The sequence below is a fragment of the Cucumis melo genome, chromosome 8 (assembly GCF_025177605.1).
Source record: "Cucumis melo cultivar AY chromosome 8, USDA_Cmelo_AY_1.0, whole genome shotgun sequence".
Lineage (NCBI taxonomy): Eukaryota > Viridiplantae > Streptophyta > Magnoliopsida > Cucurbitales > Cucurbitaceae > Cucumis > Cucumis melo.
Window position 1 is genome coordinate 6,296,181 of NC_066864.1, and position 26,482 is coordinate 6,322,662.

Below are 26,482 nucleotides of genomic sequence, written 5' to 3' on the forward strand. Positions count from 1 at the left end.
ACACTAATATATATTTTAATATTAATATTTTTTAAAAAATTAAAACGAATACTTAACGTTTAAAATTTTCCTTTTAACATATACGTAATTGAAATTTTAAATTGACTTTTTTCTTAAATATTGGTTGAATCCGAACAACTCAAAAATAAATGGAAATATTCTCCTCAGTTTGATATAAAACTTATATACCTAACTTTAAATAAATTTCATATTATGTAGGTTTTATTTCTAATTAGTTCTCAATCATGTTTTTGTTTTTGTTGTTAGGGTAATGTTAATTTATTATTTTGAAAAAAAAATTACTAAATTGTAATTAAACCTGTTTCCCTAAATTTCCACCACAAATTTCACTATATAGTTATCTTAAGAAATTAATCGAATGTTAATACCAAATAGTAAAAATAAGTATAAGAGAAAACTCAATGATAAAGCTATAAAATATTAAAAACGATTACCAAATGAAAACTAAAATTAAAATTAAAAGATGGTATTGTAACATTTTGAAGTATATGATCGACTAGAAATTAAATTTAAAGATCATAAAAGTATTACATTTTAAAATTAAAAGAAAAATAATGAACTTCAAACTTAAAATATAGGGTAAATTGCAAGATTTACCTGAAAGTTTATGTAGTTGCAGTAAACTCTTAATCGAACACTCAAACTTACACGAGTATAAAAGTGGACGCTCAAACATACCATAACCGTAGAATTTGATCCTACAAAAAAATTGAATCATTAAATTTATACGATTATCATAAATTAGTATATTTGAGGGTGTAAAAACGAGTATAAAAGCTCAATTTTTAGAATTAGAAAACACGGTATAAAGTACAACTACAACTATATTTGCATAAATATTTGCATAAAAATTATGGAGGAATAGTATCATAGTGGAACTAGTCTACTACAAAGTACCTAAACATTTCCGCGTCTCATCCCACTTGCAAATGACAATAAAGAGAGGTAACAATATTTTTCTGTTGATTCTAACAACAATATAACATTATGACTTGATTCTTTTTAGTTTTTACTCTAATTTATCCCGTAAAAGCTTCTTCTTATTTTCATTTTCTATCGTAAATAAGATTTTGAAAAAGACTACACAAAAACTTGTCACTTTGTTGGATGATGGTGTGATCATCTTTTGATTTTACGAGAGCCAATCCTATGATTAGGTCGTATCTAATTGACAATGAAATATGGTTCTATCTAAATGGCAATAAAATGTTGGAAGTAAATCCCGAGGCGTTGTTTCCATAGACTTTTGCTTTCGATAGAGTTGTTTGGATGGAATTATTGAATATTTGGTTGGAATGGTAAACCCCACGAAGTTTCAATGTAATTGGTTGTGTGTTTGGGACATCACTAAAGACCATTGTTTTTTTGGTATCTTTGTCTATATACCAAGACAAGATTCTCGATGGAGCTCAAAGAACAACTCCCTTCACCACATTCGAATTCACTTAGAGTGCTCAAGTTGCTTCTCTTGATCCTCCTTTGTCTAGTGCCCCTGTAGAGCTCGGTATTTATGTTTGGAGTGGTCATCTCCTTATTGGAGAGGATGGGAATTGTAACCGTTCGTATATGATGTTAATTTTAGTTATTATGATCAAACCTCTCTTTATAATTGAGCAAGGGAATGATGGTTTGTGCTCTAAGACCCCTTGTTGGCGCATGAAGAACAAGACCTAAAAGTTTTGATCTTGGCTCTCTTCGGCCTTTCTGTCTTGTCTTTGTGCACCTACAAAAAACCATTGCATAGAATAACAACCGAGATGATTTAAGATCATAAAAAATGTTCCCTCCAAATAATAATAATAATCATTATAATAATATCTTAATAAATAAAAAGCAAAATTTAAATTTAAATTTATTCAATAAAACAAACGCTGAAGAAATACTTGAAGTAAATTATTTAATTAAACGAAAGCCTCAAAAGTATGTTAGTTATTAGAACCATCTTTAAGAAAAATATTTATAATAAAAATAGAGAAGTGCTATGAACCCTGAATGCTGAAATAGTTTATAAAATGCAATAAAATGGAAGTTCAAATTTAGCACTCAACAAACTATTTGAAACTACAAGCAATTAGATAAAAACACCTTCAAAATTCATAGGAGAGAAATAAACTCCCAAGATAATCATAATCTGCTTTTAAACGAGAGAGCAAAAGAACAAAATAAACAAAAAATTCAATATGGTGATAAAGTTGAAAAAAAAAGAAAAAATAGAACCGCAAAGAATGCCGAAAGAAAAATAAAGTTCACATCAAGATGCGCCGACGGGCACAATTTATCAAGTCCAATATTCAAAAAGTTAAACATCATATGCAAAGTTATTCCATTTGACATTTAGAGAGCAGAAGATATGTCTTGAGAAAAGGAAAAAAGAAAAATGAAAAAAAGAAAAGAAAAAAGCCTTCGAGATCGAGCAGAGCTGCAATCAGAGCATCCAAAGAAAAGCCAGTCTCTCTAAATTAACGACAACGAAGATCAGCCAGCATCTTTACTTCCTCTCCAGTACTATTTCTGTCTTGTTCCCTACGGCTTGAGGTTCTTTGCCTCCGAGAATATCGAAAATCAAGATTCTCCATGGTTAGAAGTACATGCCCATCATCAAGGAGACAAAAAGGAAATAAATTTATGTAACAAAGGCAACATCCCACAAAACAATAAATGGATCCCTTTAGTTGCCGTTAAAAGAAAATGTTTTGAGTATTTTTTAAACTTCTTAGAGTTGTTGCTCTCTCTCTCTTTTTTTTTAACTACCTTCATTTTGCGTCTTTATTCCCCACAGTTTGCCTTCTTTACCTAGCCACACGAGAGAAAAAAGATTCATCGTGTATCAAGAAGGCCACCATATTTAACAGAACACGGTGTTATAACTTATCTCCTCAGTCTCTATTACCCATATATGTTTTTTTTTTTTTTGGACTCATAAAGGCATGGGCTTCATCATGTACAAGGTCTATTTCCTCGCAGAAAAGGAGTGATCCAAACCTGCGCCAATATTTGGATTTCCTGTACCTGGGAGCTGTGACTGGCTATTGAAATTCCGAGGTGATCTACTTTGCAGAGCCTCGACTTTAAAATCTCCCCGAACGTCTGTACTGTTATAAGTCTCCAACGTAATATTCTGAACACCAGCAGCCAGCAAATCTTGACTGGAGTTAGCGGGGCTTAATGGGGCAACATCGTTAGAAGTTGGAGTTGAAGGAAGCATTATCCATTTGCTATAATCATTTCGCCTCCTCACCTTATCCCCCTAAGATACAGTATAGTTTAAATACAGAATTAGAGAACAAAATGAGACTTTACTTTCTTTTAACTTGTTACATTGCGAGGATGCAAACTTCTTAAAGCACTAGTGGGGCCCCATCACCCTTCTTCAGGATGTGTTTTGAGAAATTTAACTTCTCAAACTTAGACCAAATCCCAGTAGCTGCCTCAAGCCTCCCAGTTATATAAATGGCTAAGATGCATGTATCCCAACAGTGAACTCCCCGTTGCAGACTTAATAACCACCCCCAGTCCCCCACCCAAAGAAAAAAAACCTCCCCAAGGGAATAACTAAACAAATTGAGCATCCATAACTAACCTGTACTTCTACCACAGTGGATGTTGACCGCAAAGCATCCAATATCACAGGGATATTGTCAGTCAGAGATCGAACCTGCAAAAAAGTCAAAGATGATATGAGAACCTTTAGCAAGACAAAGGAGTGTATGCCCAATCGTTCACACAATAAGCTCAGACAAACTTCTGTTGTAAAGTGGCATCATTTCATACCCAACCACTTCATACGAAATTTATCAAAAGAAACTAATTGATCTTTTTTCCTGGATAGAAAAGCATTAGAAATTTATAGCAGAAAAAGAACAAAAGACACAGCCCAAGGGCCTAGGGTAGAGGATAGGAAACCATAACTATGTCTCATAACTAGTGTACAATTGCATTGACAACCCTAACATACTCTTATAGAAAACATTCTATCCTAACTTCAGCAACACCATCTGTCACAGCTCAAATACAAAACTGTCAGGAAAAAATCTTCAAGACAGAGAAAAAGAAAAGATTACACGCTTCATTAAACTAATGGATCAACCTCACTCTGAACCTTCACGTGAAGTGGCTGCCTAATAATAGCACTAAGGCTATAAAATATAAAGTGGCTTACCCTAAATACTTGGTCAGGTCATTTTAGTCTAGCCAAAGGACCCAGGTTAAAAATTGTACAGGACCCTGTCGTTGGTGCCATCAGTACACAGAATACAACCCAGAAAGAGCAGGCTTGCAGAGTTGCCTAACTATCATGAAAAATAGCCTTTAAAGCTATTGGGGAAACCATGTTGGCACCACCTTAGAAAAAGGAAAGCAAAAACTCTGTAGCTAACAATGACAGTCCTTTGGATGTTTGAATTTGAGAGAGATAGAAAAATGTTTAAAAAACCTTCTAGATGATTTGAACTTTGGGACTTAGTTAAATTCTTGATTTCTTCTTGGAGTACTCTATATTCTAAATCCGCCACTTTCATGATGTACAAACCAAAGGATATCCTTATGAATCCTCGGTGGAACTAAGGTTGGGATGATTCCTTCCCACCTCCCTATTGCAATCCCCCTTTCTGGGGTGGATGATGAATATATTAGTTGCTATAAATCTAAAAAGAAAAATAAATAAATAAACAACCCAGAATCTCATAACCAAAACTGATAAAATTATTAGCTCTACCGGATAGTTTGGATCTCAATTAATATTACTTTCGTTCCTCATTTAACAGGAGCAGCCCTGAACTGTCTTTAATAATAAAGCATGTGAATGATGGCTGGACTGCGCAACAACTTTCTCCTTTCCTATGGAGCATTCCTAAGTATAGAGGCTAAGAGAAACCCAGAACAGGAAAATGAGCACCATAATACCATTCAGTAATAGAGAAAATTTGGGTTAAATACAACAAACAAAGAGTAGAAATGATGTAATTATCATCAGGGATATAAACACCAAATAGAAATTGAAGAAAAGGAAAAGGAACCAAGCTCTCGACTCCCCTAATTTACGCACCATTTTGAAGCCTGCAACCAAATGAATTGGAACCCATCCATCTTCATCCATGTTCCTTCTCAAGTAAGTATCTTTTACTAAGTTCTCATCGCTGCAATAAACAAATTCAAGGTGCTACTGTTAAAATAATTTCAAATTTTCAACACAAGATGAAGACGATAAGAAAAACATAAAACACCTGAAATAGTATTCTATCTGATGGACTATCCTAGCATATAACTGAGGGTCTGAAGCAGGAAAAAAGACTGCATTAGGTGGCATTGGAGCCACAAAAGGTACACTTCTAAGGGCCTCTTGAGGAGGAGCCCCAACATATACCACCGGAGGCACAAATTCTGCAAATAGATTCAAGTGTGAAGCATTTTCACATGATAAAGACCATAAACCTCACAAAAGCAGTATAGATTTTACCATGGAAAGGTATAGGACCCCCGAGAGGCCTCATAGATGAAGGAATAAAGGTAGCATTACTAGGGGGAGGAGGAGGCCTTATATATCTTTGAACAACTCTCTGAGGCTGTCCATAATTTCGATGGGGATTCCAATCATGGTTTCCACGGTCTTGATCACGCCTGGAGCCATGGTTGTGATGGTGAGAACTGTCACCACGTGGATAACCAGACCCACGACTCCTAAATGAATTAGGTTGATGTTGATGTTGATAATTATGATCATTGTGTGATTGTGAGGCAAATGAATTCCTCTGCATGTGGTCCTTAGACGAAGGATTACTAGGAGTTGTATCAATTGTAGAAACTGAAGTTGCCGATTGTTGAGAGACACCACCACTGTATGAACTGGCAGCACCACTACGCTTCATCGACTTCTGACGATGAGTTGGAGTTAGGGTTGGAGTTGCAACTGGAGTTGGAGTTAGGGTTGGAGTTGCAGCTGGAGTTGGATTTGGACTTGGACTTGCACTAATACCTTTTTTATACGGTGAGGATGGTGGATTTCCTGTCCCCTAATTACAAAATGCAGAAAGATATAAATGGAAGTCCGAAGTAATTAATAGCATGTATTAGTTTGAGCAAGAATTATGAGACAACAACCAATTATCAATAAAACTTATCCCCTGTTTTTAAAATGTTAAATAAAGGGCCAAATGATGGGCAAATAACCAATAACCATGCATGTCCTTATTCAACAGGGCCAACACAGTAGAGAATCAATGCAGCATTTAATGACGAAATCGCCCAATCTCGCTGTTTTATTCATGATAACATAATGAATTGGCCAAATGAAGAATGCTATTATAAAGAATAAAGGTAGATAACATCTTCTAGTTTGATCGGCAGTTATTGCATAGAAGCAAAACTGTGGAGAGTTAACATTGTTTGGTTTAATCGATTGTATCAAATATTTCCAATCGTTGCTGCCTTCAATCAACAAGCAAAGAATACTATAAGGCAAAAACTGACTTCTATGACCCTATACCCCAACCTTAACTTATTCCCCAAGTAAACATATGCTAGCCTTTCTCCTCCCTTTGATTGTTGATTAATAATGAAAACAACAAATACGTGTGTGCGTGTATCAGCCCACAAACAGGCAAAGCACAAGTTGTCATCATCAGCATGGCCGAGATACTGAAATAGACCATTCAAAACAAATCATTTCAATGTAAAACTTATTTTGGGTTCGTTTCAAATCGAAAAACGACACTGTAACTGAATATTTAAACTTTTAGCACGCATACTTAATCAACAGAACCAACTAAAAACTACGTTACAAAATGAAAGGTCAGAACCTCGCATGCAGGGCCAGCAGATCCATCGGCTGAATCTTTCGGCGAATCCGAAGACGATTTATTTGTAAACCGAGTGGACTCCGATAAAGCTGGCCAAGATACAGCCCCCATAACAGGCCCTACCTCCACGGCCCCATTAGACAGCTTATTCCAGGCAGGCTTATTTCCCGCATTGGACAGTGACTCATTCCCACTATCTGATCTCTCAGCTCCAGCTGGTTCTTCCACAGTTAAAGAGGAGGACGGTGAAGAAGAAGGCGAAGGAGAACGCGGCTCAACAATAGCCGCCGAAGATGTCACATTCGATGGTGAAGACGGAACAACAGCAGGAATTTCCAACTCACCACGGACAATCTGAGTCCACGGCGACGACACTGGACGTGGAGAGCGGCGTGATTTAGGGCTACTTATGTTTTGACCGGAATGACGAGAATGATGAACGCCGGTAGCCATTGCCGGATTGTTATCAGACAAATTAGTAGCAGCCATGAAAACAAACAAAAAAAAAAACCCGCGAGTTAGGGTTTTGTCAGCGCGAAATGGATAGGTTAATCGAAGAACAAAAAGGGGGAAATGTACAAAAGCGATCAAAATTCTGTTCCAAAGAGATGGAATGAAGAAAGAAAACAAGGAAAAGGAGTCGAAAATGTGAAGGTTTTTCCAAAAATTTCAGCGATCAGATCATAGAAAGAGAAAGAGAGAGGCGAAGACGAAAGGGGGTTTGTGGGAGAGCAGCGGAGAAAGGCTCAGAAACAAGAATTCTCTTTCTCTCTCTCTGAAACGCTTTGTCTCTCTCTCTCTCTCTCTCTCTCTCTCTTTGTTTTTTTTTGGTTGCTTCCCACTCGAAATTCTCTGGATTCTTTGCCCTTGCCTAGTTTATGTGCGTGCATGATTACAATAAAGCCCTTGTGGGCCTGTTGGGCTTCGTTCAGACCTCCTGTCGGCCCAATTTGTAAACCAAATTTTTGTCGTGAAAAAAGAGAAAGCAAATTGTGATATATATAAAAGAGTCTCTTTCCAGAAAAAAATAAAAGGACAAAATAGGAAAAGGATTAGGGTATATGACATCAAGTCATTGATCATCGGATCCTATTGGACCGGAATCAATCGGTTCGGTATTAAACTGAAAACCGGAGAAACGCCGTTATACTTCGTCCTGCAACTGCTCCCGCCGGTCAAAGTCTGATGGCCTATTTCAATCGGCCCTCCGTAGACGGTGATTCTGACGAGCCGGCCGATCCGTCCTTGACGACTACATCGCATCATGTTTTCGAAGACGATGCCGGAAAATCGGTATTCTCCATTGCTATCATCGAGGTATCCAATACTCACCTTCCATTCCTATCTTAAGTTTTTTTGTGGACGGAGAAACTTCTATAAACTCTTTGCGTAATTGCGATGAAACTGCAGAATATGGAAGAGGAATATGGCCTGTATGTGTGGCCCTGTAGTATTATCCTGGCTGAGTATGTCTGGCAGCAGAAAGCACGATTTGCTGGTGTGAATGTCGTTGAGGTACTTGCGTATTATCCATTTCATTTGGTTCCGTCTCCAATGAGGTCTCCCGAAAGTTGAGTTAGGGCAATCTGCTTTATTGTTCTATAACGGGAAAGTTTAATGGCTAGTGTGACTCTCTGACCTCCGAATTGGTTGTAGCTTGGTGCTGGTACTTCATTGCCCGGATTGGTTGCGGCTAAATTAGGCGCCAATGTCACCTTGACTGATGATGCTAATAGAGTGGAGGTATTGCTTCGTCTTAGTTGCTTTGCCTGAAAATATAAGTTTCATTCATAAGCCAATAATATAAACAAGGGGAAAGGTGTCAATGGCTGTGTTAATATGAGCATCATGGGCAGTTAGATGGTGATCTCTGATTGTCAACTCTTGAATCTACAGGTGCTGGACAATATTAGGAAAGTTTGTGACCTGAATAATCTTAACTGTAACGTAAGTTCGTTCCTAGTATTATCTTCTCTTGCTAATTTTTCTTTTTGAGAGGATTTTGAATCTTAACCGAACAGTTTCTACGTGCAGATAATGGGACTTACTTGGGGGATGTGGGACATATCGATATTCAATCTACGACCTACAATTATTATTGGGGCTGATGTATTGTACGAAAATAGTGGTAGGGCTGTAGGATCAATTTGGGATTTAGTTGCCTCTCTACTTTTGCATGTTTATCGAAATTGAATGTACTGAAAATTTAAGTTTGAATTTTGTCGGGAAGCATTTGATGATCTCTTTTCTACCGTGGCCTTTCTTCTCCAAAATTCACCGGGGTCAGTTTTTATAACAACCTACCACAATCGCAGGTAATTTGATAGTTGATAACTTTTTCTTGCACGAGGGGAGAAGAAGGGGGGTATAGGCGGTGCCTGATTGTGACTATTATCATTATTATTGTAGTTTTTTACCTTTACCAGTTTACTCTCTTTCAAATTGTATAGTGGGCATCATCTCATTGAGTTCTTGATGGTCAAATGGGGGTTGAAGTGTGAAAAGCTTGTTGATGGCTTTGCATTCTTGCCATCGCAAAAGGCCTCCAAGCTTAGTGGCAATATTCAATTGGCTGAGATTGTTCTCAATTGCGGATCAGTCAAGGTAACGTACTGCATCTATTAATTTGTAGAAGTTTTCTTTTTAAGTACATTTAGAGCAGAGATTGGAACCGTTAATCTCTCTATCGAGAGCATATGTTTTAAATTTTAATGTCATCAATTAATTAAGTTATGCTCAATCTCTTTTCATTAATTCAATGAAAAGTGTGTTTCCTTTTCAAAAAAAAAAAAAAAAAGTTACGCTTGAGTTGGCATATTTGGAAGTTTTTTTTCTTTGAGTTTGGTAAACCGGATTTATAATATTTTACTTGTAATAGGAGACTTCTCTGGTGAAATGACGAACTTCATAAGTGTGTGGTGGAAGTTTACAAGTGTTTGGTGGAGCTGTTAAGTTCATTAGTCTTGTTCTACTTTGATGTGAGTGAGAATCTATTCCTGTCTTTTTTGGATGACCTGGTGATAGGTTCAATGGAATATTGTTTGACTTTTAAATTTTGGAGACAACTGTTGTGAAAACTATTGCACTCGTGCAAGTTGAAATTTTAATTATGTATACTGTATGAATTAACTGATTCTGGGAGTTCTATTGCATATATTCAGGAGCTACTGTTTGCAAACCATCAATTAGCTAACAGTTTTTCTTTGACTCTCCTATTGAGAATGTCGAATAGCTAACTTGTCACCTGCCTTATCAGTTATCCATTTGCATAATTGTGGGTCCATAATGTGAAGTTGGACAACATTTATCACAGATTTACAGTTCCCTGATCCAGTGGCGTGCAAAGTTGCTAGCAGGTGTCGGCTGAAAAAAAAAACCTTGTGACTCATCATTCACCCAACACTTCACTATTTTTTTATGCCCACAAATCTGCCGGGAGATGGGGGAGGGAGTTGAATCAAATGATTTGGTTTTTTGTTGTTGCCAAATCTCTGTTACATACTTTTGAGACTTGCTTATAAGTTGTACAATAACTTCTATTAAACCACGATCTAGTCTCCACCACCCCCAAAAAGGATAGAAGTGGGATAACTGTATGCCTATTTGTGGCATAGGAATCGAGTTCTTGAGACATTCATATAATGGGGTGTCCTGATTCTACCCCTCTTGCCTGCCAGGGTTTCCTGCACAAGTTTTTATTGTTTTCGGGTGCCTTAAGTTCTAATGGAGTAGCTTTCATCTGAATCCTATTATATTCTTATCGATAAAATTCAGTTGGGTATGAGTTGGCGAGTCTAAAATAGACGTGGTGAGTGGATGCAGGTAGTAGAGAGTAAAGACAACGCAATAAAGGGAACTTTTTTCTCAAATTGGAGACAGCTGAGAATACGGGCAAAAATAAAGGCATCCCATTGGTGATAATATAGAAGAAAATATTTGTACCGCGATTTCAACAGTACTGAATACAAGCTAGTAATGGGCACTTTACTCTCATTACTGAATACAAGCTAGCAAACAAAACACATAGACTAGGAGTAGCTTTTAGTTCACTGCCCTACAATTCTTCCTGATCTCCTGACCTCCCGTGATGCTACTCATCTTGATCATAGAATTAACAAATGCACGGTTAAAAGCTTCCTTTGAGCTTGCAAACTTATAAACAAGATTGTTGGTCTTAGGAAAGTTGAGCAGAGCTTGATCAGAAGAAAACAGGCCCTTCTTTTGGAGTATCAATCTGTAGTAATTGTTGTCAAATGTGGTTGGAGAAGTATCCATGTTAGACCCAGCATTTTTTACCTTGTTGTTTACTGGGCACATGTTTCGTAGACTTGCTGCGAAGGATGGGTTCATTTCAGGGTCAACGTTGCTGGCCGGACTGAAGTTGCGGATTCTACCTTGGAAGGATGAGCAATGAGCAAATCCTAAGGTGTGTCCTCCTGCATTACATAATATTGACAATGCTTATGCTTTATAAGAATATCTTTAATAGTTTAGCTTTCCTTCTTTCTTTAACAATATTTTATCATCTCGTTGCATATTGTATGTGGTTTACCTGAAAGAGCAACTAAGTCGTCCAGGGATAATCCCCTTTGTGAGAAGCTCTGTTGCAGCTGAGATATGTTGAAGCTTGGAGATGGCAATTGTATTGTTTCACTGGCCTTTGATATCCTTCCATCCTTTCTTCCTTTAGGAACATCCCATGTTGGACCTCCAGACTACAAGACACAAAATTATACCCATTTAGAGAGAAAATGTTTTGGACTTCATGATTTCAAACCATCTTGTTTGCAAGTTGAATTATATTCATGTTTTCTTACAAGCACAATTGCATCTCTTGCAGCCAAAGCCAATATATCAGCACAAGAGACAACACCAGGACAATAAGATTCCAGTTCTTTCTTCGCATTGTCGATCACAAAAAACGAGTGCAAAGACAGATTAGGTGGCCCATCTTTCTCTGCTATGTTGTTCCCTACAGAATTCAGCAGTATAGATGCATCACAACCCTTCAAACCAAGCAAACAAACAAAACCAGTTTAGTTTTGTCAAACACAGAAGAGAAGTTTAAACCTGCTGAGAATTCTAAAGAGAATAAAATACCCTAATAAAGCAGTCATGAAAGTGCATCCGGAGAAGTGCAGCAGGAACAGTCTTGTCTTTATATGCTGCAGCCCTGACAGCTTTAGTAACGATGAAGTCGGCACCGGGGCATGTCTTCTCATAGTAGTCTAAGCTCAATGAACTTCCCAAAGACAAAACAGACAGCAGAAGAATTGCAAAGTGTGAGAATAGCACAGCAAAGGAGGCCATGACCCTCAAATATAGGTACAAAAGCTACTGAACTCTCTCTTTATTAAACAAAGCAAGGACTCTTGGTACACTAAAGTTGAGATTGTGTTGTTATTTATAGGAAATGAAAGGGTGATAGAAGAGTTAGAATACAAAGCCGTGACATGATAGCGGCCCCAGACGTTGAACATCAATGCATATAATGGAGAAGTGATTCTGAAGCAATGCTGAATCCCAACAACATGCACGACACTGGCTGCTGTTGCTCCTTGAACCTCAACTTTTGGACTTGGGAGAGGGACAAAATCATGCAAAATTTTGGTAATAATTATGTTTGCTTTGGATAAAATAAAAGATTTTGAAACCCAAAAATGGTTTTACCATACTCTTGTTGTAGTTTTTGGCATCTTTCCTTTGGTCCCATTAAATTTGGTGCCACTTTAACAAAACACGGTTTTGAAGAGACCAAATATTCTTCATTTATAAAGTAAAAGGTATGCTACTTTCAAATTAGTTATTAGAGGGTAGATTGCAATTTTTTTGACAAGTTTGATAGAACAAATTAGAGTTTAGTCCCTATAGTTTTAAAACTATATGAACCAAACTCTTGTTTTCTCCAAATTATATGTACCAAATGATGTTAATTTAAGTTTAAATTTAAATATTTTTAAATGTAGAAAAATGAACTAAATTATTTATAAAATATAATAAAATTTTAGATCACAGTCAAATAGTAAACACTATAGAAATTGAGAGTTTGGAAAAGTATTTACTGTATCTAATTGTAGACTTTTAAATAGCATTTACGGTTATTATAATCATCGATAATCTTTACCCTAAACGATCTCTTAGTGTAAATTTGATAAATAATATGTTGTGAAAAGGTTATCTATTAACGTTTGTTGGTTTTTTTTCTTTTGTTTTTAAAAAATTAAGTCTATTTTTCTCAATTTCTTACATCTTTCTTCCTTAAGTACAAAGTTGAGTTCATGGTCGGAAATTACAAAAACGAAAACTATTTTTCAAAAAAACTATTTTTTTTTTTTCGTTTTAAAAATTTTACTTGAGTTTTGAAAATATTGTTAAAATATAGATAATGAATCTAAAAATTTAGTGATGAAATGAGTCAAAAACTAAATGAAAAGGACCTCGTTTTTCCTTTGAATAAATAAAAACGATCCATGTTTAATAAAAAATGGCTATCAAACCCGACTTTAGCTAACGATGATAATTTGTTGTTTTATTATAAGAAAATAAGAAGCTATTTTACTGTGGCTGTAATTTAGATCCTCTAAACAAAATCGTGAGGAATTCCATTCGTATGGAATCTAAAAGTAAATCCATTCCTATTTATTTCCAGGGCAAGAAAACGACTAATTCTTCCAAAGATAACAAAAATGTGAACAATAAGAAAATTTTATATAAATGTCCAATTCTACTTAGTGATATATCCCTTGATGAACCCATAAATAATTCAAGATTAAAAAAAGAAAAAGAAATTATTCAAGATCAATAATAAAAAAAAAAAAAAAAAGATCAAATACTATTTTAAACTCATACATTTTGAAAGTTAAAATGGGCTAAATTAAAGGTGACAACTACATTTTAACAAATAATTTTATTTTTTTTTATGCCAAGGAATTGAATTATTTGCATTTTCATGGATTTTTCTTACTTAGAATTATCAAATTACAACACATTAATTATAATTAGGAATCTCTTTGATAATAGGTAGTTGGGATGGAGCTTTCCAGTTTGTTTATAGCTTGATATTTAAGCTTACTACATTGTTAATTATATTCAAATCATGCACCTGCCTGCTCATTAGTGAAAAATCATTTACATTTTTGGTGCAATTATTTGAACTTTGACATCTCTTCTGAACAAAGCCTTTTAGGAAAGTTAAAAAAAAAAGTGTATTGGCATCAATTTATGGGCCTATAAAGTAAATATATATATATATATATATATATATTATCAATTTTATATGTTTCAAATTGAAATTAGGAGTAATTGATGGTGGATTTGGTTAAATAATAATATACATTATTGTAAACATTCAAATTTTGTCTCTCATTGTTACTTTCTCATTACTTTTTGATTAATTTAAGTCTTACTTTGCGATGTAATGATTGTTTTTAACAAGGTTGATTGCTTTTTGAGAAGGATTCTATTTTTTATACACCGAACTATAAAAATATGAAAATTTGAATATATGAACTTAAGGTATATATACACTTCAATTATCATTATCATTAGTGAAGATATGTGACTAATGAAAGGAGAAATAAAAAATAAATATTACTCGTCAAAAGAATGGGGTATAAGTTTTTAATAATAGGTGTAGGTTTAAAAAAATAAGATCGATAATAATACTAAAAGGGAATGGAATACTTTCAACTCAATACGAGTTAATTCTTTCTTTTTTCTTTTGGCCAAAATTACGAGCAAGGATTTAAGTGGATCGTGAAAATGCAGAAATATGCCTAACCTAAGTTGAGTTTGACGATAAATGATTACCTTCAAAGTATTAAACACTCTTTTGGGTAAAACCAAAAGAAAAATTATAAGCAGACGCGTTTTGTCATTGAGTTGGTTATTATAATTGATAGGTTATAATAATCAAATGGAAAAGAAATAGAAATGATGAGTCGAAAATAGTGGCTATAGAGTTCCAAAAGTAGTAATAATAATCCACTGTTAATCGACCTTTGACAGACCAAAATATCCTTAGAATTGTGCACTCCTCAATTTTGAAAAAACACAAATAAGTGACTTTACTAATAATTATCTCAAAATTCATAAATTCTATTTTAAAATACTTACATGAATTTCTTTTTCTATAATTTTATCGATTTTATATCATATCTTATAAATTATCGAACGTATATGATTTTCTTTAACAAAATTCGAAGTGATAATTTATTAAATTGTTAAATTTACGGCACATTTTATAATACATTTCAAGTTTAAAGTTTTCTTTTCTTTCCTTTTTAATTTGATCACGACCTCTAAACTCTAGAATAGAAGATCATATCAATTATCAAATAAGTTAAAGCTCACTTCAACAATTATCCAAGTTGACAATGTAAATTGATAAAATTAAAACTTTAGGGTTTAAAACTTAGATAACTAAATAATTATAGGAATGAACATTACTATTATTATCTAAGTATAACTATAACCTCTAAAAAAAGGAATTATGTCAGTTATTGTTAAACTAAAATTTAACATTACATTAGTTTTTAATCAAAATAAGTAATATTTTTAAAAAATACAAATATATTAAAATTTTGTTAAACCAAATGATGAACCATATATCAACAATAGGAGTCTATTACTAAATATTTACGATGTTTTTAAGATGTTATATGCTTCATTATTATTTCTAAAATCGCAACCAATTGATTCGAATTAATGTTAACATTTTGAGAATTAAAAGAAAATGCATCAAATAAATAATGAAGAAACCTAAAAAAGAATAAACAAATCAAACAACGACAGATAAAATTACAAGAATGACAACACACAAAGAGACAATTGGATTTAATCGCATGGCGTCACCCGTCCCAATTTCCGGAGATGGTTGCGTGCTGTTGCGTTTTCTTGGAGAGGAAGTTGGCGGAGGAGAGCCTCCGAACGGTGGAGGGGACTCGCCGGAGGGAGTGTCGGCACCATAATTGTCACCTTGGTTAAAGAAAACCACCATCACTGACACTGAAAAAATCAAGGAAAACAAAAAGGAGTTTTACAAGCAAAGAAATACTCACACTCTACTACTTCTTTCCATCCCAACGTCATCTTTTCACGATTGAAGACAACGCGATACCCACCCAAGAGGTTGCCTACAAGAAAACGAGAATACTTGAGAGAGTTCGTAGTCTTTTTCCAACGTCAAGAGTTATGTTCAAAAGTGATTCTAAATAGTAAAAATTGCTCTTGAACATACTTTTTAACCCTTCAAAACCAAATTGGATGACATGCGATTGTAGTTACAAGGTAAAGGTGTACAAAAATGAACATGACAAAAGCAATTTTAGATCTTTTAAAATCACTTCTAAACATGAGAACTAATCGAATATACATGGAGATAAAATGGCTTCATATATTAGATAAAATGGCTTCATATATTAGATGGGGAGAGAGGAGCACTCACTTCCAATTACATTAATATCAGTGCTTTTGACAATGGCTAGACAAAGGGCAATTCCATCCTGAAGCCAACAGAAACTCAAATCAAGATAAAACCAAAAAGAAAGCCGATAAAGCAAACAGATATCTTCTCTCTGTCTCTCATTTATTTCATCTAAAAAATGAAATTACACTCACATCAGTATTTATGATGACATACGAACTAATGACGTCAAACTTACGTCCACCCTCCATTGTAAAATTCATAGTTGGTTGTAGAAAGATTGTTCCCATACTGGATCAAAATCGAATATGGGAATCAGAATCTAAAGATCTTTTGAAACACAAAAAAAAAATTGTTACATAAGTTACAGGTACTTACGAAAGTTGGTAGCAGTACTCAAATGGGAAATCAGAATCAGATGCAATGCGCTCTAATTCTATAGCTTCATCCATCTGCACAACAATTCTATATATAAACTAGAGATTTCATGGATTCATGTGGCAATTCCTAAGAGAATTGAAACTGCAAAAAGCTTACTTTATCAGAAATAATAGAGTAAAATGGATCAGTTAGGTATGTAAAAGAGGAACCAGTGTCGATAATTGCAGTGAAGTGAACATTTGTGGGTCTATTTGTCACAATTATCTGAAGGATGGTGACATTGTAGGATAAACTGCCAACAAACAAGACAATCTAGTTACAAAAATCAGCTTCTCCAAGAGAAATGAAGGTCTTAGATTATTACTTTTGTACATGTAAACAGTGAGAAGTTCTTACGATGTAGGATTTAAGGGCGTTTCTCTCTGGCCTACTGAGCCTATGTCTCCAAAATCGATTCTCCCATAACCATAATATCCGAAACACATAGAGAATGAATCTGTGGTCAGTCCTTGGCTTGCTAAGAAGCTTGGAACCGATAGCTTTCCCATGCCAAGCCCAATAAGACCATTGGCAGCTGTGATATTTGCGAATTTACCAGTCTGGACCTTACCACATCTACCATGAAGAACCCAATTTAAACAATGCAAAAACTCGACAGACTGCACATGATTTATATAAGATGGTAATGTTGAGATACAATAAACTTACGAAGTGCTAAGACTTTCATTGAGCTCCCTAGCTCAAAGACGACTATCATGAATTTTCTTGTAGCATTGATCAAGTTACAGTCATACAAAATCAAGTATAACCAGTCGAGTACATAGTTTCTTAAAATACCATTCATTTTGTATTTGATTACTTTGTTATGACAGAAAACTAAATCTATTAAGAACTAAACGAAATGACACTAAAAGAAATTTCAGCACAAGAAGATATAACTAAGACAGATTCAACAAAACTCACCCTAAAGTAACCTTCGCGTCAACAGGTTTGAGTTGTGAATCATCGGTGGCCATGTGCAATATGTCCTGTACCAAGTACCCAGCAGATGAAGAATTTTGAGACGGGTAATGCGTTTTGTAAGGACAAGAACTTCTGTTCGAAGAACATTGGTTTGCATGCTCGCATAAAGAGCTGCTGCAGGGCACACGAATGCTCGTTGATGAAGCATTTGAACTGTAATGATTCAACCAAAACTGTAGAAGAAAAACAAAAAAGAATGTACTAACTGATAACAACCAGCATCTACTTCTAGAATTAGCCCTATTTTTTTCCATAGAATATTGAGAAAGAAAAAAAATACTTTTTCATTATCTCTTGTGGTCAAGTAAGTACGACATTTGGTGCATTCACATGGTAACCAGAACAAATTGCTTCCAGTGTCCAAAGCCACTAAGAAATATAGTCCCGGCGTTCCAATTGATACATTGGCGTAGTACAAACTGAAAACCCCCAAACAGTAGAATATAAAGTTGATCAATTAAAGCAAGGCAATCAACCAAAGAGAAAATTAATTCAAAACAATCGAAAATCATAATAGAGAGAAGTAATCAAGGAAATCATACTTTCCCAAACCGCTAATTTTGTAGGTTTCGTTCCCATAAGAGAACATCAGTGGCGTATCACCGTTAGTGTTGGCCAAATTCCGGCCGTGAAGTAGCCGATCGCGGTGGACCATAGCCGCATAGTATCCTGGGGTGTGTTTCTCCGGTAACCCTTCAGAGCCGAAAATCTCTTTAATCGAATCAGAAAATCGGTGGTGAATAGTGAACTTAAAGGAAGCGGCATGGCCACTTCTCAGGCCGCCGGCGAGAAAGAAAACAGAGAGAACAAGAAGCATTTGATCGCCGGAACTGAATGTCCAGGCCATGGATGCAGATTAGAGGATCCCGGCGGGCAAAGTGATGAAGACATGGAGTGATTTGAGAAGAATAATTTAAATGGAATGGACGGATTCAATGTGGAGTAACATGAGAGTGTAAGACAGAGGCGTTGACGTTCGGAGAAGACGACGAAATTTTGACATCCGAAAAACAAAGTCAAAGATTTCTCTTTGTTTGGAAGAAATATAATTTTGGAATTTATAAAATAAAATTATGTTATGATGATGATAAATTAAAGTTTAGTTAATTGCTTTCATGTTTGTTTATTTACTAACTAAACTTTCAATCTATCCAATAAATTATGATTTTTGATTCATTAGATGGAGAGTTTATCACCATTTTCAACCAAACTATTCCTTTTCAATTTTCAAAACTAAAATAATTTTAAAAGATAGTAAAACTTTTATATTATTGTTCATCAACCATATTGATAAATACTAATAAAAGTCTTATCGATTTTTATCATTGATAGAATCTCAACTTTTATTATATTTTAAAAGTATTTTTGACAATTTTGTTATTTACATTAATTCACTTATTTTTTATTTAGGCATGAATTTAAAATTTTGGATAGGTGAAAATTTTATAGAATACAAAATTAATAAGAATTGTGAACTTTTTCGACAAGAGATTTCAATCTTGTAAATTTATTCGACACAAAATTGAAATATCTATATTTTATGGTATAGGAAAATGTTATTAAATATTTGTGAAAGTTTAGAACCAAATAGGTATAGATCTATTTAGCCATTTAATAATTAGATCTATGATTTAACCAAAATTAATTCATACTTCCAATTTGTGTAGTTTAAACTTCAAATTAAGAATGACAAGCTAATGATGGATAGTTTTATAATTGAATAATCTTCATTATTCAATAATAAGTACATTTGATGCATGTGATTAAGAAATATATCATTTTAGTTCTTGAGTTTTTACAAACTATTTTAAAAGTTTCTTTTAACAACGTAATGGATCGAGGAATCACTTCCTTTTAGATTAATAGTATAATATTATATTACATAAAATTAGTTATATTCATTTTTTCGGTATCATTTTATAAGCTTACGTATTTGTTTACGAGTGTTTTTTTAGTTAGTATTATTCATAATAAGACATTTTTAAATTAAAAAACAAAATTTTTCTCTTCGTTCTCTTTGTTATTTTTCCCTCTCTTTAACTTGATCATTCGATTAAGAAAAATGAAATTTAAAGGTGAGGTGCAAAATTGAGCGTATTTGATCTCTACATTTAGATTTCATATTTAATTATGAAATTTACCTTTTTAATCGACTTAATTTTCAACATTAACGAGCTTTGATTCAAGTTTTTTAAAATGTATGTGACCATTCATCATTTTACAAAAGGTACATTTTGTATTCCAATTTGTAAGAATAGATTTAAAAGGCCTCTCGTCGGTTACTATTTAAAATAAGGGATAGTTACAAATGTAGCAATTATATTCAAAATAATTAAGTATATAGCAACATTTTTAAAAAATTGTAAATATAGCAAAATCTATCAATGATAGGAGTCTATCACTGACAGACCATGTAGCAAATGTTGGTCTATCACTAATAAATCATAAGAGTCTATCAACGATAGAAGTCTATCATCGATAATCTTTGCTATATTTATAATTTTTTTAAAATATTGCTACATATTTAATAATTATTCTAAAAATTGTTATCGATTATAATTGTCCTTAAATGAAAAATTTAGACATAAGAGATTATCAATTTTGTTTCATTTTCAATTTAAAATACATTTTTTTTAATACATTTTTTAAAAACTACGAGATCGAGAAACTAAAAATAAACTATTTCTAGTAGTTGGAGGGAGAAAAATACATATTTTAAAATTAAAGTCAAAACACACATATTTTTTTGGGAATTTAAAGATTGAATCGGACATCTTCCAGAGAAAAAGAAAAAACAAAAGGGGAAAACTTGTTTGTGTCTCAATCACATCACATGGCCCAACTAAAGCCATCACATCTCACAATTTACAAAGACTTATTTATTTTCAATTAATTGATTTAATTTTGAAAATTTAGATTAATAATAGGAAAGATAAAAACGTGATTTCATGATCAACATTCCAATCAATTTTACGACATAATAAAATATCAGTATCCAAGTTTATTAAAAAATTATAGAAAATAATAAATTTGATAAATTATTTTAGATTATGTCAATAATAAGAATTGATAAATATTCAGTAATCTTGATAGGAAGTTTCTTAACGATCCAAAATTTTTCTATATATTATAAATATTTTAGTTTATTTTATTATATTTAAAAATATTATAGGTTTATAATTGATTAACTATATTATCAATAAAACTAAGAAAATACTAAAACATAACAAAATGATACGACAAATTTTTATTTTTAGTGTTTCTTATCATTAAATGTAAATAATTTGTGTTTTTATTACACTTGAAAAACCTATGAAATTAACTGGAAAATTAAAACTAATTAATTTGAATATCATTGATTTACAAAACCCAAATAGGAAGAACGATGGGATAAAAACTATTCCAAATTTAAATTATTATTTCACGAAAAAAATAAAATAAAATACACCACCAGACAATGAAACCCAGAGAAAAGAATCAAAGTCAAACAACAGCCAAAATTGCAAGAACCACAACAAATACAGACCCCAATGGGTTCAACCGCGCTGCAGCTCCAATTCTCGGCAAACCGTTGCCTCCTCCTGGGGTAGACGGTGCCGGAGGCGAGTCATCGGATGGGGGAGAGTCGCTGGACGGAGGCGAATCATCGGATGGGGGAGAGTCGCCGGACGGAGGCGAGTCATCGGACGGGGGAGAGTCGCCGGACGGTGGAGTGTCGTCAGTCGGAGGGGAGTCGGATGGTGGGGAATCAGTTGGAGGAGAGTCGGAGGGAGGAGAATCAGCTGGAGGAGAGTCGGAGGGAGTGCTTTCGCCATTGTCGTAACCTGGATTTAAGAAAACAATCTTCATTGACATTGAAATAAAAAAACTAGTAAAACAAAGAAGAGTTTTTTAGGTGAAATAGTACTCACAGTCTGAAGGACTCCATCCCAACACCATCTCACCACGATTGAAGATAATACGATAACCAGTCATGAAGTTTTCTGCAAGAAAACGTAAAGGAAAGCCATGAGATCATAAGCACGAACTCAATTTATTTCTTTCGAAAGTTGGAATTTAGTTCATATAGCTTGACTAAGCCCTATGAGACTATTTATGACATTCTATCAAATCATTCAAACTAAATTGTAACTTTTTTCAAATAATAGGAACGAAATTCAAATTTAAGGAGCGAGGACTCACGTCCAATAAGATCGATATCAGTGCTTTTGGCAAGGGCTAGACAAGCAGCACTTTTAGTCTCCTGAAGATCAGAAAACAGCAAACCCATATCAACAAAAAGCTCAAAAGATAGCAGAAAGGAGTGAGATAATAAGCCATAAAAGCCAAAGCTCTCTCTTGTCTAAAATTTGAAAATTACTTCAAATATAATGTTCAGAGTACTCACATCAACAGGAATAACAACAAAAATATCTATAGGGACAAATTCATCTCCACCCTCCATTGTGAAATTCAGTTGCGGACGTCGAATTTCTTTTGCACTTGGACTGAATATAAACCGGGTATGAATCAGAAATCAGGAATGTGTATTCAAAGAGAATAACTGGCTTCGTTATATATAATAAATCATCAGCAACTTACGAAATTTCGTAGCAATATTGAAATGGGAAACTAGGACCAAATGAAAAGCGCTTTAATTTCATCCCTGCATCCATCTGCACGATAATTCGACGTAAATACCAGAGATCCCATGAAACCATATGACATTTTTCAATGGTTGAAACTGCAGATCACTTACTTGCTCGGAAATAGTTGAGTAAGTTGGTTCGGTTAGGTACGTAAACGAGGTTCCAGAGTCGAAAATTGCAGTAAATGGAACATTGTTGGTTTTTCCTCCCACATTTATCTCATTGAAGGTGACATTGTAGGATTGACTGCCAAAATGAACGAGACATTCCATTTAGAAAAACCAATTTCTCCAAGAGAAATGAAGGTAAGAAATTTTACTTTTTACAGAAATTGAATATGCATGGTTTAAGAAGTGAAGAGGCCTTATTACTGGAGCATGGTATTGAAGGGGGTTTGTTTTTGGCCTGCTGGGCCTGTGTCCCCAAAATCGATTCTCCCATAACCATCAAGTCCGAAACACATGGAGAATGAATCTGAGGTAAGCCCTTGGTCTGCTAAGAAGCTTGGAACTGATATCTTTTCCATGCCAAGCCCAATAAGACCATTGGGAGCTGCAGTTGTTGCAAATATACCAGTCTGAACCGTACCGCACCTGCCATGAAGAATCACGTTTAGGGGCAACAACACAACAGCAGATGCTTTCTATAAGATCATTAAACAGACTTCTTCTGCAACAATTATTAAGTTACAAAGTCAATATCTGGTTATTCCATCCATGATCCAACCTTAAGTGGAAGAATTTCCAATACAGAACCTCTTTGCTACACCCTTACTTAAACATCGTCTATAGGTTGAACAATTGCGTCCTCAAGAAATAAAAGATATCTTTTCTCTAGAACATGTTGAGTTACGAAATCGAATATAATTGCTTATTCCATGTTATCTTAATTGACAATGTCATTACAAGAGTTCAAATACAAGACCTCTTTGCTCTAGGCCATGATTTTAAACCGACGAGACTAAAAGCTTAAGCCGAAGATTAGTGTAAATTTTAATTATATCACTACTTTACCATAAACTATCGTTGACTCTTAACCAAAGAAAAAGAGCCATGTTAGAAGAAAAGAAACAATCTATTAAAAACAGAAAAAAATTCAGCACAAGAAGATATAATCCAGAGGAATAAGATACAGACAGAAAGATGCAACAGAACTTACCCAAAAGTAATCTTAGCCTCAACAGGTTTGAGTAGTGCATCATCAGCGGCCAAGTGCAATACGTCCTCAACCAAGTAGCCAATCGAGGAGGTATTAGCAGACACGTAATTTATTTCATAAGGACAAATATTTTTGTTTGAAGTACATTGGCCGCACAAAGAGCTAGTGCAGGGAACAATTGAGCTCGTTGTTGAATCATTTGGACTATAATGATTCAACATAAACTGTAGAAAGATAAACAAAACAAGAATCAACCAATTGATTTCATCAGAGAGAACATCAACTTCAAGATTTGCAATGTCGGTTTAAATACCTTTCCCCCATTTGATGTGTTCAAATAAGTAGCACAACTGGAACATTCACACGGTAACCAGAACAAATCGCTTCCAGTGTCCAACGCCACAAGGAAATCTACCGACGGCGTTCCGACCGAAACATTCGCGTAGTACAAACTGAAAACCCCCAAATGGAAGGAAACAAGATAGAACAATTTAATCAAAGATAATCGAAAAAGAGAAAAAAAATCAAAACAAACAGAAATTAGGGAAAATGAAGGGAGAGAGAGAATAAGAAGCATTACAATCCCAATTCAGCGATGAAGACGGTATCGTTGCCATAAGCGAACGTCAGCTGTGTATCATCATTAGTAGCTGCCAATCGCCGACCACGAACTAACCGATCACGGTGAACCATAGTAGCATAATATCCAGGGGTATGTTTCTCCGGTAAACCTTCAGAGTGGAGAACCTCTTTTACAGAATCCGAAAATCGATGGTGGATATTGAACTTAAACGAAGCAGCGTCGCCGCTTCTTAGGCTTCCGGCGAGAATAAAAACAGAAAGAAGCAGTAACATTTGAGCGCCGGAACTGAACGTCGACGCCATGGACGGCGATTAGAGAATTCAAAAAAGTTCCGGTGAGAAATCCGGGAAAGTGAGGAAGACATGGACGGAACCGAGAAGAAGAGTATAAATAGAATCGGAAAGGAGAAGAAGGTTTGACGGATTCAAGGATGAAGAACATGAAAGCGTTGAAGTTCAGAGGAAGATGAAATTGTGGACTTTGCTGAGAGAAGTCAAACGTTTTCTCTTCACGACGGGAAAGGGAAATAAATTAATTTGTTTTTTTTTTTTTTATCTATGAAAACAAATTTGTCTTTTTGGAATTTACGATAGAAAGGTCCATCAAGAGTATGTAAATTACAAAATGTGACCTCCAAGTTTCATTATTCTTAAAACTGCCCTCTCGTCATTAATATTTAAATTTTCAATTCAACGACTTAATTATATATATACATTTTTTTTTCTTTTTTTATTGGTGTCACCAATTTCTTTTTTCTCCTTCTAATTTTAATTTTAGGTCACTTTTAAAAGTTTTGTTTTGGTTTTTGATCACTTTCTTTCTTGCTCTTGCTCTTGTTTTATACATTTGATTCTTCTCCTTTGAATGAAACTTTTTCTTTGTTGTCCAATAATTGTATGTGTGTTTATCAATGGATTACTCGTAAATGACGTAGAGTAAATTATTATCAATATATTAAATTATGAGAATTTATTATAAATGACTATAAAATAGAGTAAAATTTCGAATTAAGCAACTAACTATATATTCTAATAACATTATTTAAATGTCATTGTCTGTCAAGTAGAATTTAAAGTTTTACAATGTTTTATAAATATTTTAATTTATTGAACTATTTAAAAAAAAAACTATTTAAAATCAATAATAATTATTTATTATCTAGACATTGTTCGGATAGGCTTCGATACAAAGTATTAAAATTTAATTATTATTCATGGATTACATAGTCAAAATGAAGTAAATTACAAGAAAAATAATTGAAGTGAAACTAATACATAATCAATTTTTTAAGAGAAATATCTGACAATATTACATAAACTAATTTTGTTTTAGCCATTTTAAACTTTTCTTTAAGCCCAAAAAAACTATTTTTGGACCGTTTAGATTTAAAATTTTATAGATAATCGAGAAAATAAGATTCTTGCTTTGGATTATAGATGAGAATATCATCACTAAACTAAATAATAAATTAAAAGTGATTGATCATACTTTATCAAATTAAAGAAATGGTTTGTTTGTTGATAATATGATGAGAGGGGGAATAAACTTCTTAATACTTTAGTTGAAAACTATACTAATTTCGAAACTTGTTTTATTGATTTGAAAAGTGGAAATTTATTAATCAAATAATGATTATTTAAAGCAAGTTAAAATTTATGAACAAGTTTGGTGTTCGAATAAAATTTAAAATAACTCAACTTTATTATTTTAATTATTATGACATTCGTAATTACGTTTTGGAAAATATCGAACTATAGGAAATAACATAATCCCTTATTTAGTTAGTCCGTTTTTCCTAGAAAGATGAATTGTGAACGGAAAAAAGAATATATATATATATATATAATTATAAAAGAAATAAAAAGATATAATTACTAATCCATATTTTATTTCTTTTGCCATAATCTATTTCCATCTCTTTCTTTGTAAACATAGAATATGTCCAAATTCATTAGTGAAACAATATACAGTGGAGGATCTCAAAGTGATTTCAACTCAATAGTAATGGACATGCATATCCTCCCTAAGGTTTAGGGTTTAATCTCTATATTTTGTCATTTCTATAAAAAAAAAAAAAAAAAACACGAGTTTCAATAGTTCTAATTTTCTATACAGGTAGTATCCACTAGCTAGAGGCTATTTAAGAACTAGGAAGCATTGAAAAGCATGTAAATGATGATTGAGTTAAAAATTGCAGGAACATAATGAGTTTAATATTACAATTTGGATTCAAAACTCATTTTTTATTATGGGACATCCAAACAACTCTCTCAATAAATTTCATGACTTGTCCATATTTGTATACTAAATACGAACACACACATATAGTCATGTTATTCAACACGACGTAAATATAAGCCAATGGAATAAGATGTTCGTTTTTCTTTTCTTTTCTTTTCTTTTCTTTTTTTTTATCAAGAGTCAATAGTATAATTTCCCCTCCACATGGTTAAAGAAATTAATATATAAA

General features: G+C 33.9%; 5 protein-coding genes across 15 annotated transcripts; 1 reads left to right on the plus strand and 4 right to left on the minus strand.

Moving 5' to 3' along the window:
• Positions 1-2,247: 2,247 nt before the first annotated feature.
• On the minus strand, positions 2,248-7,668 carry LOC103485156 (la-related protein 1C). Of its 2 annotated transcripts, XM_051088943.1 has the most exons (7): positions 6,816-7,668; positions 5,477-6,029; positions 5,244-5,400; positions 5,066-5,156; positions 3,602-3,676; positions 3,031-3,268; positions 2,248-2,591 (listed from the first exon to the last, which is right to left on the minus strand). In XM_051088943.1, the coding sequence occupies exons 1-7, from the start codon at positions 7,302-7,304 to the stop codon at positions 2,584-2,586; spliced, it is 1,611 nt and encodes a 536-aa protein (XP_050944900.1). In that variant the 5' UTR covers positions 7,305-7,668; the 3' UTR covers positions 2,248-2,583. The 2 variants fall into 2 exon arrangements, with proteins under 2 accessions (XP_050944900.1, XP_008440861.2); XM_008442639.3 differs by having other exon boundaries at positions 2,248-3,268; positions 6,816-7,667.
• Positions 7,669-7,843: 175 nt separating this feature from the next.
• Positions 7,844-12,617, plus strand: LOC103485159 (uncharacterized). Of its 10 annotated transcripts, none has more exons than XM_051088949.1 (11): positions 7,846-8,132; positions 8,226-8,330; positions 8,472-8,558; positions 8,712-8,762; positions 8,850-8,943; positions 9,046-9,130; positions 9,266-9,419; positions 9,694-9,793; positions 10,072-11,241; positions 11,656-12,140; positions 12,226-12,617. In XM_051088949.1, exons 1-8 carry the CDS (start codon positions 8,001-8,003, stop codon positions 9,712-9,714), a joined length of 729 nt encoding a protein of 242 aa, XP_050944906.1. In that variant the 5' UTR covers positions 7,846-8,000; the 3' UTR covers positions 9,715-9,793; positions 10,072-11,241; positions 11,656-12,140; positions 12,226-12,617. The 10 variants fall into 10 exon arrangements, with proteins under 10 accessions (XP_050944903.1, XP_016899249.2, XP_050944902.1 ...); XM_051088950.1 differs by having other exon boundaries at positions 10,129-11,241; XM_051088951.1 differs by having other exon boundaries at positions 11,142-11,241.
• LOC103485158 (peroxidase 64-like) lies at positions 10,706-12,180 on the minus strand. Its single transcript, XM_008442640.2, has 4 exons — positions 11,916-12,180; positions 11,633-11,821; positions 11,368-11,530; positions 10,706-11,251 (listed from the first exon to the last, which is right to left on the minus strand). Exons 1-4 carry the CDS (start codon positions 12,123-12,125, stop codon positions 10,857-10,859), a joined length of 957 nt encoding a protein of 318 aa, XP_008440862.1. The 5' UTR covers positions 12,126-12,180; the 3' UTR covers positions 10,706-10,856.
• Positions 12,618-15,460: 2,843 nt separating the features above from the next.
• On the minus strand, positions 15,461-18,634 carry LOC103485160 (aspartyl protease family protein 1-like). The gene is made up of 10 exons (XM_008442643.3): positions 18,186-18,634; positions 17,924-18,062; positions 17,584-17,816; positions 17,017-17,235; positions 16,777-16,912; positions 16,618-16,691; positions 16,434-16,530; positions 16,261-16,318; positions 15,875-15,949; positions 15,461-15,791 (listed from the first exon to the last, which is right to left on the minus strand). Exons 1-10 carry the CDS (start codon positions 18,488-18,490, stop codon positions 15,595-15,597), a joined length of 1,533 nt encoding a protein of 510 aa, XP_008440865.2. The 5' UTR covers positions 18,491-18,634; the 3' UTR covers positions 15,461-15,594.
• Positions 18,635-21,017: 2,383 nt separating this feature from the next.
• On the minus strand, positions 21,018-24,521 carry LOC103485161 (aspartyl protease family protein 1-like). The gene is made up of 10 exons (XM_051088953.1): positions 24,010-24,521; positions 23,743-23,881; positions 23,430-23,653; positions 22,643-22,864; positions 22,382-22,517; positions 22,225-22,298; positions 22,031-22,130; positions 21,826-21,886; positions 21,555-21,626; positions 21,018-21,467 (listed from the first exon to the last, which is right to left on the minus strand). The coding sequence occupies exons 1-10, from the start codon at positions 24,312-24,314 to the stop codon at positions 21,127-21,129; spliced, it is 1,674 nt and encodes a 557-aa protein (XP_050944910.1). The 5' UTR covers positions 24,315-24,521; the 3' UTR covers positions 21,018-21,126.
• Between the last annotated feature and the right edge of the window lie 1,961 nt (positions 24,522-26,482).